This window comes from Chlamydotis macqueenii, chromosome 1, assembly GCF_036417535.1.
Source record: "Chlamydotis macqueenii isolate bChlMac1 chromosome 1, bChlMac1.mat, whole genome shotgun sequence".
In the NCBI taxonomy this organism is placed as follows: Eukaryota; Metazoa; Chordata; class Aves; order Otidiformes; family Otididae; genus Chlamydotis; species Chlamydotis macqueenii.
In genome coordinates, this window is record NC_141556.1 from 94,611,248 (window position 1) to 94,629,890 (window position 18,643).

The following is an 18,643-nucleotide window of genomic DNA, read 5'->3' on the forward strand; positions in this document are numbered from 1 at the left end:
ATCCTCCTGGTATTGGTTCCTGCTAATAACACGCCTTTTATTTAATACATTAGAAAAGCATATCACAGGAACAGAAAATTAATCCTTCAAGCAATGAACCGCTCCAACTCTAAAGCAACTACTAAAAAATCCTGACTAGTTCGAACCGTTCTTGTGCTTAACTTAAAACTAAACAACCACCCTTCAGCTTGAAAAAATACACAAGGAAACCCTCAGATTTATAGTTACATAAAAGAGTTCACATTTTCCCCTCTATGAACCCACTACCTTCCATTATGCAAAACATCACCAAGTGGAAAAACTGGATACTAAAAATTATAGATCTTAAAAGATTTTGCAGTAAAACCAAAAAAAAACCAAAAAAAACCCAACAATCCAAATAAACTCCCCACACTTTAGTCAGCCTTAAGTTGTGGAAAACTATGAGTAACAAATGTAATACTTCTAAAATGAGACAGTGTAATAAATTGTTCTAAATTCCTCATTTAAATTGTAGCTTTACCAGACTCATTTAAGCAGCAATGGGGATCCCAACAGAAAAAGAGAAAGGAATTCTTACTAATTTAGATTCTTGAAGATGTTAATGTATCAGAATGAGGACTATGACTTACTTTTCTCAATAATGTTTAAGATTTCTTTAGCCTGGGAACTGTTGATTATTCCTGCCCTCAAAAATCATTCTTCTCTTCCTTCCTCTTTTTATTTTCTTCCCCTAAATTTCCTACTATTTTTTCCGGTGGATACTTTGCTTTTAAGCAAACTGACGGCCATAAAAGACAAGAGGAAACAGGTTACTCTGAATTCAACTTCCATCCTAGACCAAACCAAACGTTACATAATTCCAATATCTGATTTCTGCTGTTTTTATATGTCAAGCATTACTGTGATGCTCAGTCAACCTAAACCTAAGAAGAAAAGAGGAAAAGTAGATGTTAAGTGATGAGAGGACACACACAGAGCCCTTAAACAATGGCACTGTTGGGACTTAGACCACTGGTGGATTCATGTGAAAAGAAATGAACTATCACAGAGAAGAATCTGGAGAAATTCTGTAAAAGAAGTTACTTGAAATCATGCTAGAACATATTAACAGCAATAGGAAAGCAAGATTTTGGTTCTGGACACAAATCTAAATTAAATGTGTTTAAATTACATGGCCATCTTCACAAATCAAAACATTGATCTGTTGTAAGTGGAAATTCCTTCTATGAAATAAAAGTAGCCTTTTAACATCAGCAAATCAGAAAAATTGCAACGTTAAAACGGCTCGTTGGAACAGCATGTTAGTTTGCACTCATTAAACTGATCTGCTTCAAGACAAGAGTATAACAAAAAATTGTTTCAGGGAATTTTTTTTTCCATTGTGAAGTTAGGTAATTTCAGGAAGACTGGCAAAATCAGCAGTGAGTAACATACCTTTCAGACAGAAAAGAACTTTCATGAGGAGAACTTAATATTTGACACGTCTGTAGGCTGGCAACAGATGATGAGGGTAGTTGACGCGATTGTAATGTGTCAGCATCAGATAAATTTGCATCAATTATTACATGGCTGTCTATGTATTTTCTTCCAATTTTTGTCCTCAGGACGTTTGTCAAGATAACTGTGGGTTGCCTGCCATATATATAACAGTAAATCATAAATACTGCACTGAAAACTAGAGAAAGAAACTTCTTATTAAATTCAGGTATCTTACGAGGCTTGATAAATCATCAAACATCATTATTTCCAGTCCCTTAGAGACAAAACAAAATCCTGCTAAGGAACTTAAAAATCCAAGGTAAGCAGGTAAACACAAAAAAGCAACAAGAGACCAGGGTAAGAAATACTAGCCATATAGTTTCATCTTAGCCAGATACAATTCACACTGTATTGTCTCTAACACATCATCTAAGTATCATTTGAAAACTGGCAAGTGTTTATCTCTAAATAGCTTTCATGCAATATCTGTACACATTTCTCAGAATTATGGAGCAAACAATCTTGATTTTCCTGTGAACAAGAAGCCTCCAGTAAAATAAGACTGAATTTTCTCAAGCACTTAGTCAACAGGTAGAAAAGTAGCACACAAACAAGAAAAAGTAGCACTAGATTTCGTCCCCCTCCTCAACTTCCAGGTAGCATTTGTCAAAATAGCAATAGCAAGGCTCAGAAAAACATCTGCAAGTGTTTGAAGAGATAAGCATCAAAAATAAGCTAAACAGAAATACAAAGATGCAACTGCCCACTTGAGCACAGATGCGTAAGAGCAACTCAATTCATACAATGCCACTGCAGCCAGCTTGTTGTGTAGCCCTTGATTTAGCCACTTAGCTTCTCAAACTAGGATTTAAATTCTACCACTTCCATTGCAATTTATTTTGGATTAGGATGTAATGTTGTGGCCTTTTTTGAATGTTGTGAACACCACTGTCTTTTGGGTATCAACTGTGTAATTCTCCTGTTGTCTGTATTCATCCGCAAAGCATGCTCCAACACAGACTGTGATGTCTGGGGAGCTCTCAGACCTCGTGCACTGAAATGTAAGTTTGCTTTTAATCAGGAGACTACTTTCCAAGATGTTGCAGGGGCACACAGTTGATAAGCAATGAGGATACCATTGAGAGGAAAAGTCTAAAATAGACCACCACTGTAGTCTGGATGTAACCTCCAATAAAGGAAGCCCCTAAACTGTTTAGCAGCAGCAGCTCAGAGAGAAGACTCAGTGAAAAAAAGCATTTACTCCAGCCACACTTTTCCCTAGGTATCTGCAACTGACCACTGCTTGGAGAGGGTGGAGGGAGATACTGGACTTGACATGCTTTTCTTCTCACTCTTTATGCCAGCTCTCATATTTTCATTAGTAGCCTGAAACGGTTAAGAGTGGAAATACATCTTGATACCTCTTCTGAGAAAAGAGGGCAGTTAAATGCAAGCGTACTCTTCTTTTCATAAGAATAAAAAAACTCAAACATTTTAAGAGTCCAACAGCTGAATCAGAATTAATTGGTCTTAACAGTACAGGATCATCTAGAAGCCATCTGATCAGAAAACCCACTACAGTGTGCCTGGCGCCATCTCTCTCAATGATTATCAAAAGAAACCCCATAGAAGTTAATTCAATCAAGTCAGATTACATGAGAATGAGAATATAGTTCACGAACAAGACAGCTGTGCTACAACAAAGAATACTTTTTTGTGAAAAAACAACTGCAAGGAAAATTTTGTTTAGCGATACAAGGCAAAGACAACATACCTTTTAGAAAGAAAAAGGCTTTGGAGAGTGGGGTTTAAAATTTGCCATATCTTTAGGCTGGCAGCAGATGATGAGGGTGGTTGATCTGACTGCAGCTTGCCAGCATCAGAAAAATTAGCACCAGTTTTAGGTTGCGCCTGTGTGTATTTTCTTCCTATTTTCATCCTCAGGACATTCGTCAAGATAACTTTGGGTTGCCTGCCATATACATAATAATAAATTAATAATAGGGTGCTGAGAACTTCTTAAGTCACATGACATCAGCAAAGCTTTTCTGTGAGTTTACTGTCTCTGCATCATACCTTATATCTTCAGTAGAACTAAGTTCACTTCCCTGACAATTTACAAAGCTGTTCTCTTTGGAGAAGAGGAATCGCAAAACACATCTCTTGATCAGGATAGCCTTTCAAGTTTCTTCTTTGTGATCAATGACCCATATGTGGTTCTGAAGAGGTAAACTTCAGTGCAGAAGCATGAAAATTTTGGCACATCTTTCTATCACAAAATATTGGCAGTAGTCACTATGGCCTTACAAAATATTCTGAAAGTGCACGCTTGAGCATTTGCAGAATATGACAACAAGCACTCACATTGTGGCCTCTTATTTCAGAACAATGAATATTATTGGTTACCATATCACAAATTAGATTATGATCTTGCTGGGGGGGGGGGGGGGGGGGGCGGAATCAAGAAGCTAGTACAATCTCTCAATTTTGAAGCTACAACTGATTTCTACTCAATATTGCTAAATAAATGACATACAATTATGAATTACAAAGTATCTAGACTTTGCTGATTCTGCTAGGTTGGTACTGAAGTCTTCACACAATTAATTATTTCTGCAGCATGGCCAGTAATTCAGACAGCTTCCTTATAAGCCAATAAGCATTATATATTATAGATGATTCGGCAGGATTGACTTTATTTTGAAACAAATGAGAATTGGACTTCTTTTCCCAGGACCAGTCCTAAGAGGACACTGAAGCTCAGGCTCATTTGCTAGTTTCAAAAGATTACTGAGGCAAGAATTGCTTTTCCTATTGCATATCTTGCATAACAAACTAAATTGTTCACATTGTAGAGCAAGAATCCTTCTTCTATAGCTACAGAAAACCTTTTACTACTCGCATAGCTTTTACATGCATGCTACAGCAACATTTCGTAAGCAAATGGTTGCTGCTCCTCAGTAGATTGACAACTGTCCAAACAATTTTTAGGAAACTATAGTTGTCCCACTGACATGCTGCATTCAACTCAATAGCATGGTTACATGGTACCAAGTGATAAACAAACAGGTATGCCAAGAAAACTGCTTAAGAACAGATATGCTTGAACCTAAAAAAAGATTTGGAACTGCCATGCTAGTGAAACACGTTGAACTTGCTCTTTCAGTAGTTGCTGCATGTTGAAATTTCTTTTCCCTGGTTACTTACCCTGTTAACAAGACTCATGACCCCGCACTGAACTTGAAGACAGTAAGGTTCCTATGCACAGCTTGGAGAACCTGCATATAAGCTATGAATACTGGTCAGTCTTATCAGATCTCTGCATCACTGAATGCCATGTGTATGCAATGAGCTGCTTTCTCTTAGAGCTCCCCTATGCATTTCCCAGACCAGTTGTCTCCAAACTTTTTTTGATCATGCACCCCTATCAGTAAAAGTATTTTGAGCATGCACCTTCAACATGCTGATTTAATTATAATTTATAGAGATGTACGGATGTACTAATATTATGTACATTATAAAACACAAATAGACATTTTAAAAAGGATGTGACAAACATGAAATTAAAATGTATTTTATTTTATTTATTAATTGTACAAAAATTATTTCCTTCCTGAACTCCAATGGATTGTCTTGCACACACCACACCTTGGAGATCACTATCTAGACAATAGACCCAAATGGTTCCCAAAGTTAAGGAACTTGAGCTCAAGTGAAGGCAGTTTCCTCCACTTTCTGGGCTTCTCTTAGAAGTTTCCCAAAGAAAAACTAAGTGACAAAGAGGTAAAGTTTTGTCTGGGGAAAAAAAAGAGGTGGGTCCTAATTACCTGTTGGAAAACTATTCCAAGGTTTCTGTAGCAAGAGATTGATTCTACAAAGGCAAGAAGTCATATGTACAAAGGTGGTCTCATCAGAAGACTGACCTAAACCACAGAAGTGCTCCAGAATGTTTTAGGTAGAGTCAGGAAAAGGCAGCTATACATTTGTTCTTTTACCTAGACCTCTATATAGCCTATGACTACTAATGCAAAGAACTGTTATTTTGAAGAACCTATTGCAGAGTCTGAGCATGTGCTTTGAATACTATAGACAGAGAAAAAAAAAAAAAAAAGCGCTTGTTCTACACTTCAAGGATAAAGAGATTGGAGTTTCATTAAAAAATATGCTTTAACTACCATAAAGCTTCAAAAGTAAATACACATCATGAGGGACAATTTAGTAACACTAATGTCTTACATGCCAGAGCCCAACTGTAGCAGCCTAGTGAGCATATACCAAGCCTGCAAAGTGTTCTCAATTCACCATAGGAAGCAAGAGACTTATTTCCTATGGAAGCTCAACATGAGCTGGCAACATGCACTTGCGGCCCAGAAAGCCAACCACATCCTGAGCTGCACCAAAAGAAGCATGGCCAGCAGGTTGAGGGAGGTGATTCTCCCCTTCTACTCTGGTCTCGTGAGACCCCATCTGAAGTACTGCATCCAGCTCTGGAGCCCCCAGCATAAGAAGGACGGGGACCAGTTGGAGAGGGTCCAGAGAAGGGCCATAAAAAAGATCAGAGGGCTGAAGCACCTCTCCTATGAGAACAGGCTGAGAGAGTTGTGGCTGTTCAGCCTGGAGAAGAGGAGGCTGCCGGGAAACCTTACAGTGGTCTTCCAGCACCTAAAGGGGGCTTATAAGAAACATGGGCAGAAACTCTTTAGCAGGGTCTGTTGTGACAGGACAAGGGGTAATGGTTTTAAAATAGAGGGAGGCAGATTCCGACTTCATATAAGGAAGAAATTTTTTACAATGAGGGTGGCAGAACACTGGAACAGGTTGCCCAGAGAGGTGGTGGATGCCCCATCCCTGGAAACATTCAAGGCCAGGTTGGATGGGCTCTGAGCAACCTGATCTGGTTGGAGGTGTCCGTGCTCCTTGCAGGGGGCTTGGACTAGATGACCTTTGAAGGTCACTTCCAACCCAAAACTATTCTATGATTCTACAAAATCCCCACAAGTCAGAAGTTCTAGCTTTTTTTCTGGGTTTCCCAAATGTTCAGAATTGATACATTAACCATAGTTTAATACATCAAAAGAGCTTACAGTGATCAGACTTACGCATCATTTGTTGTTTGTCCAACTATAAGGTATATTAGAAATAAGGAATATATAAGCAATATCTAAAGAGATAAAGAATATACACATTTAAGAAATATGACCAAAAAAATAAGTTCAGCTACACAAATCTATTAGACTGTTAAGAAAACCTACAATTACTAAAACAGTTAAAGGCAACTTCAAGGTAAAAAGTCATCAAGAAACTCACGCAAATTCATCTTACGAAATGAGACATTTATTCTCATGCTTTAATTCCCTCCTTAAAGATAAGGAAGTTCCAAACTACTTTAGAGGTCCAAGTTACTAAAGAAATGTAGTGGAAAGATATTTCATCTTTTGAGGTGCCAGAAGAGATAAAGCAATGAAAGACCAAGCCTGAAACTTTCCCTCTTCCTCTAACAGGATGTGGAATTACAAATCAAACTTTAAAGTATCTAAATGACATTTTTCCTCCAAATACAAAACAGTTGCAGAAGTGGGCCCTAGCAGTATGAAGACGCAGCTATTTTTAAATTTGTCAGTGCCAGACTAAGGCATCACCTCTTACGTGGCATCAATTTTTGACCAAAGACCTTGACAGGACAGCTGGTAATGATCTGATCTTCAGAGCTGTGCAGAGCTTTAGAGCTTTCAACAGCTTCCCTTTCTAAAGGAGGAACAGCATCTGATGACATTTCTTGAAAATCATGTCATTAAGATTGGGCATAAAATAGATTCAGGAAAAATAGCTATATGTTTAACAATGGTTGGAACACAGATCCCTAAATTACCTGTTAAATTGTGCACAGAATAAAGTGAGCGAGCCATGCAAAAGACATTTCAAAAGATAAAAAAAAAAAAAAAAAAAAAGAGTGTCAAGCAGAAAAAAAGCAAGCAAAGTATCCACTAAAAGCAAGTCCCACCAGCAGACGCAGCAAGTAATCTGCACAACAGTAAGACTGGAGGTATCTTGGTGAAGGAAAATCAAAGGTTATTATTTCTGTTTCTAAAGGAAGCACCTACTATACCCCCTCTTATCTACCTCCACAAAACAAAAAGAAATACATAAGCAAAGGTAATGAAAACATACTTACACATGTAAGGATGGAACAGAAAAAAAATAGGTATTATGAAAAATGCTGTTAGCTGCTCCTAGCAAGTCTCATCTCACTTCTCATGGGGAAAAAAAAAATTATTATCCTACCTTACAAAGTGCAGGATCAAAAGCTATTAATTGTTTGTACCCCTTTGGGGAAAAGGTTTGACCTCTATTTCACCCAATAATCAGACCAGCCAGATCCAGCTCCTTTCTCAATGATCGTATTTGTGTACACACCAGCATTGTAATCACTGGCTCAAATTTGTATTACAAAGTGATCAAAATGAGAACTGGAGGCTACTGACTCCTTTTGAAGTAAATTATTATTAGTTGCCTACATCATCTTCATGTCTACGTTCTTCTACCACTAAACCGAAGTCTGGCAAAATAAATGTTTCAACAGTGGGATGCCACATACCATGTGAGAGTCACTCCGTTAGGTCCCATAAAAAGCTGAACATCTGTCCTGGGTTTACAGAATAAAGCCACTGATAGATTTGATGTGTATTCAGCTCTCTGAGCTTCTGCAGCATGTGCACAGCTCAGGAGGTCCTTGGCCTTTCAGAGCCTGAAGTAATAATGTGATGCGCTATCATTACCAGGAAACTGATTGCCACGTTCACTGACTACACCCCACTGAGAAGAAAGCCTCTGCTGGTCCTCCTCCTACTTCAAGGCTCTAACCTAATCTGATCAACTGATTAGAAGTCAATGTTTTAATAGCAAACATGAAGGAGGTTAATAGGGATGTTCCTTTGCTGGACCAGGAAGTTATTACTGCCAAAACATGCTTGTCAGGGCAAGGGGAACCAGTATGTAAGTGATTGCCACAAAAATCTGACTGCTACAGGGTCAATACTTGATTCAGCCATGACACGTATTTCAAGTAACATTTAAAATACTGAGGTGAAAAGAATAACACACATCTTATTTAAGCACTCTTCCCACTGTCCCCCTAAAGAAAACGTGATGGACCAGGACAAGAAACTTGAATTTCAAAACAGTCTTCTATTTTGCTTAATTTTTGTTTGTTTATTTTTATTTCCCTCTATTTCCCTCTTGGCAAATGCAGGAGTAATACGGTCAAGATAAGCAGATCCTCTAAGTCTCTATTTCCAGGTGGTGATAGCTACTCTTGAAAAAGGGTTATCCTCTTCCTCAACAACAAAAGTTTTGTAAGTGGAATACAGAATATTAATTGACCGATTACATAAATACCGTATCTAACTTTCTGCAATTACACTAATAAATTGAACTATTCATATTTCATGACAGTCCTAATCTCTCTTCTGACACAATTCTAGGGATGTGTAAGAGACCTTCAGCATATGAGAAGGACTAGGCAACTAACCTGCCCTGAGCACCGTGTCTGGGATAATAAACAAATCACCTGACAGTGACCTTTCACAAGGCCATGAGCAGAGGTGTTCAAGTGAGAGCAGCTGCGGCTGCTGCTTCCAGCTCCCATGGTCTCACGTCACAGCAGGACTGACAGAAGCAATCAACTACTAAATTTTATAACCCAGAACTTCAGTTAAAAACATAAGCGAAGGTGGGTTTGTGCTAATACATTCACTTTGTCCTTTCTGACTAAAACTAAGTGGCAACAACAAAGCTCAAGCAACACTTTAGATTAAACATGCCTCCCTAAATATTTGAAATTAGCTCCAATCAATAAAGATGAATGTTTTTAAAACATTAGGAGCTAACAGGAGTTTGTCATTACAACGTATTTCCTGCTTTTCAGTGCAAATTAAAAAATTTTCATTGGGAAGAAGGAATAGAGAAACTTTTGCATTAGAAAGATTCTCAGCATGCCACTTGACACTTAACTCTTCTCAGACTTTTGCTCAGCAAACACTGCCTGTTTAAAACCTGCGCTCTTTCTATTTATTATGCATTGAGGTCAGCATGTTGATTTTGACTTCCTGAGAAACACTGGATACCCAAATGGAATACTCAGGACTAGCTTTATTGCAGACAGTAGATTAAGTTTATTTTACAGAGAACCTCCAGCTAGTCTCTAGACACACAGCTTTTTTGGAGGAAGCGAAAAATGCATATTTTTAATATCTGAATATTTACCATCTCTTTACAGTCTAAATCATTTCCCACTATGTGCTGCTGAGAATTTTGGTAAAATGGACGGAACATCTACAAATGCTACTTGAACGTCTCTCACATGAAAATTAACATATGTAACAGATCCAAAGGTAGCTTTTATTTTTTTTTTAAAGCTCCTCAACACTGACAGGTTAGTTCAAGATCTACTGAGAGCACTTTAGAGACTGATATCAGATATCAACCATTTAACAGCATAATTAAAAGTCAGGAAACTGGAACTAACATAGCTTTTAAATTCTGGTAGGTTGACCCTGTGAGCCACTCCCTCAGTTAAAGTTACTGAGAGAAGCATTTTGATGTAACCACACATAAACTGACAGCTATGCCTCTTTGCAGATATGAAAAATAAATTCAGGATCTTTTATAAAAGTTCAGCTTTTCCCCGCAACAGTTTGAAGCATTCAAAATACAAAGGCCAGGCTGAACAATGACTACTCATAGGTCACAAAACCACAGAATTCAGCACTGTCAGAACCACCAGCTGTCATTAAGCATTTTCATTACCTGTGCACTTTGTTTTTAACAGCCCCTCCTGACAAGACATCACTTATGGTTCAGTTAAATTCCAGTCAGAAAGTGGGGCAGACAATGAATCCTCTTATTTGTTTAGATTTAAATGATTTGTGGAATAACAGTTGCTTCATTAAGATAAATATAATTAATTTTATCATGAAGTCATCATGCTTCCTAGCTGCGGCAATGAATCTAATTCTAGATTTTCATTTCCATTTGTCAACTATGGCACTTACAGCCTCAAAATTTTCTTGGATGAACAATTATCTAGCCAACAGGTTCACAGAAGACTATTTCAAATAATTTGCCATAATCTCAAAGATACTTGCTCTTGGCAACAGAGTATAAAGAAGTGGCACATTGGCAGTCTCATTTACTAACTTAAGTCTCCTGACTTAACATAGAGGTGAAAAACCTCTAGTTTTTTACCGCCTTCCCCTACTAATCATCATATTACTCAGGGGGTGGGGTCAGGGGTGTGTTTTTAAGAGTTGATAAAGCCAGGTTAATGACTGTGGACTACAGAGCAAAAAGTGACATGCAACAGATAATCTGGGAAACTTCTTAAATATCTAGAACATCTAGAACTAGAATTATACTTTATATTTAGAGAGTAATGAACACCTCTCAGGATTTCAAGCAGGACAAGCAGCAGTAACTCCTCTAGTAAGCATTTCATTCCCATTCTGATGTTGCAGTCTTGTGTTGTGTTAAAACAAGGAAAAAGTTATGGTTGCTTCATAATTCACAATGCCATTAAATCACTGAAACATGATTCTCTGAAGGTCTGCTACCTAACAGCTTGAAAACTCTCTCTGCATGACACAAATAATTAGCTAGAGACCCAGTGATATCCATCTTCAAGAAACATTAGGAAACTCTGAATATACAAACACAGAAGAACTAATTGAGAGATGACATCTTACCCAACTGATTCTTCATCATTAGATCTGTGTTTGTCACAGTCCTTTTGTCTCTCTCCTTTTTTGCAAGGCTCTCTGTTGTTGGCACTTAATTTCCACTGAAATAAAACAAATAAAATTACCGAGCTCCAACAGACATAAATACATCATAATGGATATTACAGTAGAAAAAGGGAGTAATGCCAGATGTTGAAACAATGCAACTGATCAAATAAAGTAAAGACACAAAGAGTATATAGAACAATTTTGCAAATAATAAATTTGCTTGATTTAAAGGGCTCATGTATCACTTGATCTTGAATGGAACTTTTTTCTCCTAAAGAAATTTGACAATACAGAGCAATTCAATTATTCTCTACTTAAAGGAGGACTATCTCAAACAGGGACTTAAATATTAGGCCTGTTTTACATAATCACAAATACACAAGATAAAGTCTACTTCAACTCCATGGATTTAACCAAATTATATTCCACTCAAAGACATAAAATTCTGAGAAGGAAAAGGAATTTGAAGGTTTGGTACTTGGGTGGCAAAACCCGTAACAGCAAGACTCCACTTTTTCCAAATTCTCTTACCTTACCACAATGTATTTGTATTTTCAAATTAAATAAGTGAAGCCCCACCAAAACATATAGTTATTTCTTCAATTCCAGAACCCTATCTCTCTCTGCCATTACCTCTTCATAATCTCTCCTCACCTTTTTTTAATACAAGAGATAATAACCCAAACAGATGTCTGAAAATTATGCCAGTCAAGATGAGAGCAGATAAACTTATCTTCATTTCTATTTAACTGTGGGGTGAAAGTGCATCTGACAAATTCACGCCCAAGTATATTTTGCATGCTTTAGTAAAGTTCGAAAGGTGCATCCCAAATGAATCTTATCCCTACCATAGGGGCCAACTCACTAATGCGAAATACCCTTGTTATTAAAACAGCTGGCAGCAAGAAATTGCCCTGAAAGTGCTCTCCCCTCCTCCTGACTTCAAACATCATCTAGTTCACCTCATAGCACTAGCCTTCAAGCATGTTAGAGACCTATATGTCCAAATCACTGAAAGCTGCACAAAATTTCCCAAACAACAGGAAGCGAACTCTGGTAACACTAAATAAAACCTGGATAGGCCGTTATACAGTTAAAACAGAAGTATTTATTTTGATTATGATACCTCATAAGCAATCTTTTCTTTTAAAAATAGAATATAAACACTAGTCAGTGTCTAAAGCATAGAGAACCCTCTAACACACAGAAAGTCTGAAATATGTAGACACACATAAGAAAAATAAGAAATGGAAAATTAGACAACATACAAGAAATAACAAGGAAAAAAATTCAGTTCATCCAGTCTAATCACTGTTTTTGTAGAGGCACAGAGAAAGACAGGAAGAATTCCATGCAAGTGTTGTCTGGCTCTGCCTAAGAGGCTGCTGCTTGTAAGCCACATTACTTCCAACTTCAAAACCTGACTGTAATTGGATGCTCTGCTCACTTAAATTATTAACAGTATGGAACACAACCACACAGCAAGTTTGTGTTGCAGTGTGCTCACATAACAAGGCCTACTAAGATCTGGGTCACATTATCACCACTACTGTAAGTCAAAAAAATCCCTACCTTCCCTCACTAGGTTTTTAAAAATCCTCTGTGGGGGAGCCTGTTTGTCCAGCCACATTATTCTGAAAGCACTAAAACCAGCAACAAACTCTCAATGCTGAGCCGAAGGTGTCAAGAGTAGCAAAACATGTTTCTGAAACTTGGCATTCTAAAAATGCTTACTGAATTTGGAATGGATTTATAGAAGCAAATCTTAGCTTCTATATGTGACTGAGATGATAGAGATCGTCATTTATGATAAAAACCGTATAAGTACTCTTACAGTCTTTTGGTCTTAATACTGAAATCAGTTATTTCTGTATTAGCACCTAAAATTCTGTTAAAATCATACAGTACTTAATATATTCTCTTATAGTTTAAGCTCTTGGATACAAATAACGACTAATTGAAAACTCAGTGCAAAAGTTATTTCCATATCATAACAAAAGATTTGGCAAGTGACCTGAATATAACTTAAAAGTTCAGGAATCAGAAGACAATTAACTAAAAAAAAAAAAAAAAAAATATTATATTTCTCTTTAAATTCATTCTTTTCAAGGTAATGTCAAACTAGACCTGAAGACAAACTCTGCTTTTTAATGATCTAAGCTGGCAATACAGCACTAAGACTTCCATTTCTGTAACTGCATGCTTGCAGGCAGATTTCAGACCTACACATTTGTCTCTTTCCAAGACTGTCTGGGTCAGATATTGGTCACAAGGCAGCACGCAGTACTGAAAAAAATCCAGCCTCCAAAACAGAACAAAAAACCCATATAACATTCTCATGTGCACTTAACACTTCAAAGAACTTCTCTTTACCTCTTTTAAAGGGTAGTCCCAATGGTGAGAGCGTGGGAGCCTTGCCAAAGGGGACTCAACTTGGACATCCTCCGACTTGGTGTTTGTTTTCTTCTTTGGTATATGAAACTGAAAATAGATGATGTTTCACATAATAAAACTAAGTTATCCACTAGTGCTATGAGCTGTGTACAAACTGCTATGCACAAAGTTTTTTTAACTGTCAGACAAAATAACAAAGTTGCAAGGGAACCACTGACCTGCGAGTTTAATTTAAATGCATTCCTCACTGATGCTTAGTGAATCAAGCACTGATGCTTGGTCACGTGTCATACCACACAAAGAGCTAGTTTTAACATATGAACTATCTTAAAAAGCAAGAAAAAGCTCTTCCCATTTCATTAATTTTACAATAACTTCAAACGTGTGCCCAAAAGGTGAGAAGCAATCTACTGGCACTTACAGTTTTCTTAATTCCCTCTGATTTGTTTACACTCTAGTTTAATCATCTCACCTTAGAAAGTGATAAAGAGAAAACAAAATAGCTGAGTGTCATGATGAATGTCATACCAGGTTTGCACTCTCAAAAGAAAAAAAAAAAAAAAAAAAAATCGGGATGAAGAGCAATTGTATCTTAGAATAGTATGACTATTTTGGTATGATAATTTAGCACCAATACACTATAATGTACTCAAAATGGCATCAGCTATTGTTATTGCCAACCTCAGCATAATGGAACCAGTGTTTTGAAAGTAATTACTGAAGCATAAAGCTGTTAGTAATTTCTAGAAATCTGGCAATTCAGAAAAAAATATGTAGGAAATAATATTCACTCATTGAAACTCAACACAAAAACGGCCAAACTAAACTCCTACCAGTTCATCAAGACAAGGAAAGAGGGTGACATGTCCTATCAGTTAATTAAACCAATTAAAATAATATCAACTGAAAGAATAAAAGTGCAAGCTTTGCCAATTCTACAGGTATCCTGAGGAGCAAAACCTTACACTGCAGATACAAGCAGATCAGAATGTATCAGAAAGGCAATGCACCACTTACATCTTTCAGACAGCTGAGTCTGTCTAGTGCAGGAAAAAGCTGAAGCTACTCTATAGGATGGCTCTTGTCAAGTGTATTAGCAACTTAATGTGCAAGCCACCAGATGCTCTCCCTTGTAACATGGAATTACAAGGAAAGACTCTAGAATAGTGACGCTAACAACTTAATAATTAACACAGAAACTACATTCATTAGTTCTGTAGGTAATCCTTCAGACAGACCATAACTGAAGCATACTGTATCCTAAAGAGATAATCCTTCAATTCTTCAGTTTGAATTGTGAGTGCCCTTATCCCTCCCTCTATGCTTCTTTGAAACAAAGATTTATTTTTTTAATAATTAGACCTGAATTTCTACATAATACCTCAAAGTGCTTTTGCTGGTCAAACACTGTAATAACAAATATGCCTTCAACAAAAGACTCCTCAAATTACAAAGGAAGTAAATGTTATGCATAGGCAACAACTTCTAAAACAAGTACCTCCCTTCCCTTTCAATCAACATTTAAGGATTGAAATAGACATTTTCTTATTCAATAACAGATGCAATTAGATTTTTTTGATTAGTGTTTTTTGGTTTTTTTGAGAAGTGGCCTATAAACACACTTTATCAGTCTGAATACATTCTTCTGACCTGCATCTTAACGGCCAGGTACAAATTTCTTACTTCAGAACTCCACCTGCTGCCCGACTAGTGGTTTCTGTTATGAGCTTTGTAAGAACACACATTTATCTAAAATTTTAAAATGAATTTTAAGTCAGACAGGTTCAGATAACCTCTGTAATAACTTAACAGATAACATTCAGAACAGGTAAGGTCAGACTCAGAAAACAAAAAAAGACAGATGGATGGACAGAAAAGGACAAGAAGCACAAGATATGTTCATCAGTAAAATTTCCACCTCACCGTACAATACCTTCCCAATACTTGCACTCATTAAGCTGTTGGTTGGCAGTGCCCACAACTAATTTACAGAACAACTGCAAAGTCGAGAAGTAACCAACAGAATTGGTAAATGCAACATACGCAGTTGCCTCAACTTTTCCCTAATAGAAAGTGACTAACTCAACACGTGCATGTGCATACGCACTTAGCAGACTCCTCATCTAAACCAGCAATACTTTTCTGAAGGTTCCCACCTGGTGGAGTAAGGGCCAGAGGAAGTACACAGATAAGGTGCTGAAAGCAGTTTATTTCTAAGACACTAGACAATCCAGACCTTACCCAATCAAACCAGCTGCTGTGCCTACAGTTTGTTTTCACCAGTGCTTCCATTGCTAAAAAATACGACTAATGGGCATATTTTAGAAAAAATAAACACTAGCACAAGCAGTTCCCAAACACATCTCTGCAGATAACTAAATGTCATGCAGTTATACAGTTGCTCTACTGACTTGAGCATTACTCTTAATATTTCAGATGTTAGCTTAGGTCTTAGTTTATCCTTGAAAACATGCTGTTTATATGAAATCAAATGTTAAGCCTATTATGTATTAATATGTGTTCAAGACCTGACATTACTATTGACTGCTACCAGAATAAACTTTCTCAGGGAAGAGTGCTCCAACAAAGCAAAAGCTGGACCACTGGAGAATGAATTTGGTTGCGCAAATACATCAGAACACCCTAGGATACCCAAAACCCCAAAGTAAATCGTTGCAAACTGTAGGAACACTTACATTGACATGACTTGAAGATGATGTTCTTCCTTCCATGATTGTGTCTAGTGAAAAAAAAAAAGATACAAAATAAGCTTAGCAACTCACGGTTTATTTATTCAGAGGGAAGCAGGACCACAGTAGTAGGTACTAAGCGAGAACAAGAAAAATAGGTTTCAAGCAAGCTAGCACAATGAAAACCAATTCACTGAATGGTTTAGGTTGGAAGGCACCTTTGAAAGATTATCTAGTGTAAATCCCCTGCCATGGGCAGGGACACCTTTCACTAGACCAGGTTGCTCAAAGCCCCATCCAATCTGGCTTTGAACACTTACAGGAATGGGGCAGCCACAACTTCTCCAAACAACCTTTTCCAGTGTCTCACCACTCTCACAGTAAAAGACTTCCTTATGTCCAACCTAGATCTTCCCTCTTTCAGTTTAAAACCATTGCCACTTGTCCTATCACTACAAGCCTTGGTGAAAAAGTTATTGACAGCCACAATACAAGACATGTGCTTGGGCAAGGCTCTGGACTGTCAGCATGAGCAGAACTGTTAATAAACTTTTCACTACAATGTATCCTTAGTGAAGGCATTTACTGCTTAACTCCACCTCTTGGCACACACACAACTAATTAGCAATTCAGGCTTTGATTGTTGTCCTGGTTCTGGCCAGGATAGAGTTAATATTTACCTGAGCTGGGTGGAGAACTGAAGCTGGTAGCCCCTATGGCTGGGATAGTTAACTAATTAGCTAACAGCTGGGGTTAATTTACCCAAATTAGCCAAAGGGCTATTCCATCCCATCTGACATCATGCTCAGTATATAAGTGAGGAGGGTGCTGAAGGGAGGCCCTCCTAGTTGGAAGAGACTGGATGTGGAGATCTGTTGTGAGCTATTATACTGTATTTGTGTTTCATCACTCTATTGTTTTCTTCTGTCATTACTGTTAAATTTACTTTTTGTTCAATCTCAACCCGCGTGTTTGGTTTTTTTTTTCTCCTGGTTTTCTTTTGTTTGTCAAATCTCCTCCTATTCTCTCGGAGAGTGGCGGGGGAGTGAGAGAGAGACTGCGTAGTCTGGTCCCCGTTGGGGCTGAACTACGACAATTGTCAAGTGAAAATGAGTCACAGAAGACATCTGTAATACTACAGAAGCTCCAAAAATAAATAAAATTCAAGGTTTGTTGTTAACAGACAAACTTCTTTCTCAGTTTCAGAACTTCCAGCATTCATAGCTGTTTATTCACTTTATGAATACTCTGCAAGACTCCAGCATCAGATCTTCAAACCTCACAGCTAGTTTGAAGTTTCTCAAGGAAACCTTTACGTTCGTGTACTTCCATTTAGCTGGGCAGCTTTTCAACTTACAGCCCCGGTCCCCTGGCGTGGGGAACAGCAACATCTGCAGACCACTACAGAAAAGGCAAACCGCTGCCTATTCCGACGCCTGCAAAGGGGAAAAGCAGACAAAAGGGGGCCTTCTGACAACTCGGAGGGGGGGGGGGGGGGGCACGAAGACACCACCCAGGGGTGGCACCATCCGGGCTGTCACCGCATGAGCCCGCCCCCGCCACAGCGGTCGGTCGCCCCGCACCCCCAGCTCCTAACTCGGCCGCCGGTTCCTCCCGCTGGGAAGGGAACGGGCTCCTCACCAGCAAACGGACAAGCGCCGGGGGTCAGCAACGCCGCAGTTCCACACTCTCTCCCGAATCCTTCCACAAAGGAGCAGCGACGCCACCGCCACCCCCTCACCTCCCCGCCGGTGCCCGGCCGCTCACCCAGCCTCACTCGGCACAGACTCCCGGTGCGGCCCAGCCCCCGCCAACGGAGACACCCACCGTGCAGGACCCCCCGGCGCGCTGCCAACCAGCTTTAGCCCCGCTGTACTCCCCTCCTTCAGCGGCATGAATCAGGCAACACCCCGCTGCACTCACCCCCACCACTATAGTTGTTGATCCGGGCCCGGCCGCCTGCGCAGCTTCCCCCGGTACTTCCGGACTGGGCACCGCCTCCGCCCGTGCCCCGCCCCGTAACGGCAGTAACGGCCGCCCCGCAGCTGCTTGTGGCTCCTTCGGCCTCTCCGCTGTACCCCGGGCCGCGTACCGTCTGGCCCAGCGCCCACGCTATAAACCGGCCCCGGCCGCTTGCCTCGTCCTTACAGGGGGGTCTCCGCTGTTTTTAACTTTCTTGGGTTTCGCCTGGTAGTGAACCGCTGGAGGGGGGGGGCGGGGGGGAGGAAGTAGTAAGTGACATGGAGCAAACGGCAGTGTCACAGGTGTGCTGTGACACACAATCCCCTGCAGCTGATAAAGCGATGAGTAGTAACG

General features: G+C 39.1%; 1 protein-coding gene across 10 annotated transcripts in view; it reads right to left on the reverse strand.

Moving 5' to 3' along the window:
- Nucleotides 1-18,314, reverse strand: part of SENP7 (SUMO specific peptidase 7) — a 50,079-nt gene extending 31,765 nt beyond the window's left edge. For 3 of the 10 annotated variants that reach the window (XM_086761917.1, XM_086761933.1, XM_086761909.1), the window contains exons 1-6: nucleotides 18,251-18,314; nucleotides 16,334-16,377; nucleotides 13,617-13,724; nucleotides 11,202-11,296; nucleotides 3,236-3,433; nucleotides 1,417-1,614 (exon numbers count right to left, since the gene is read on the reverse strand). In XM_086761917.1, the coding sequence (XP_086618043.1) occupies nucleotides 1,417-1,614; nucleotides 3,236-3,433; nucleotides 11,202-11,296; nucleotides 13,617-13,724; nucleotides 16,334-16,369 (635 nt within the window). In that variant the 5' untranslated portion in view covers nucleotides 16,370-16,377; nucleotides 18,251-18,314. Of the gene's footprint in view, nucleotides 1-1,416; nucleotides 1,615-3,235; nucleotides 3,434-3,537; nucleotides 3,731-11,201; nucleotides 11,297-13,616; nucleotides 13,725-16,333; nucleotides 16,378-17,968; nucleotides 18,072-18,250 lie in introns of those variants that run through there. The other 7 variants (XM_086761977.1, XM_086761925.1, XM_086761942.1 and 4 more) reach the window with 7 other exon arrangements.
- Between the last annotated feature and the right edge of the window lie 329 nt (nucleotides 18,315-18,643).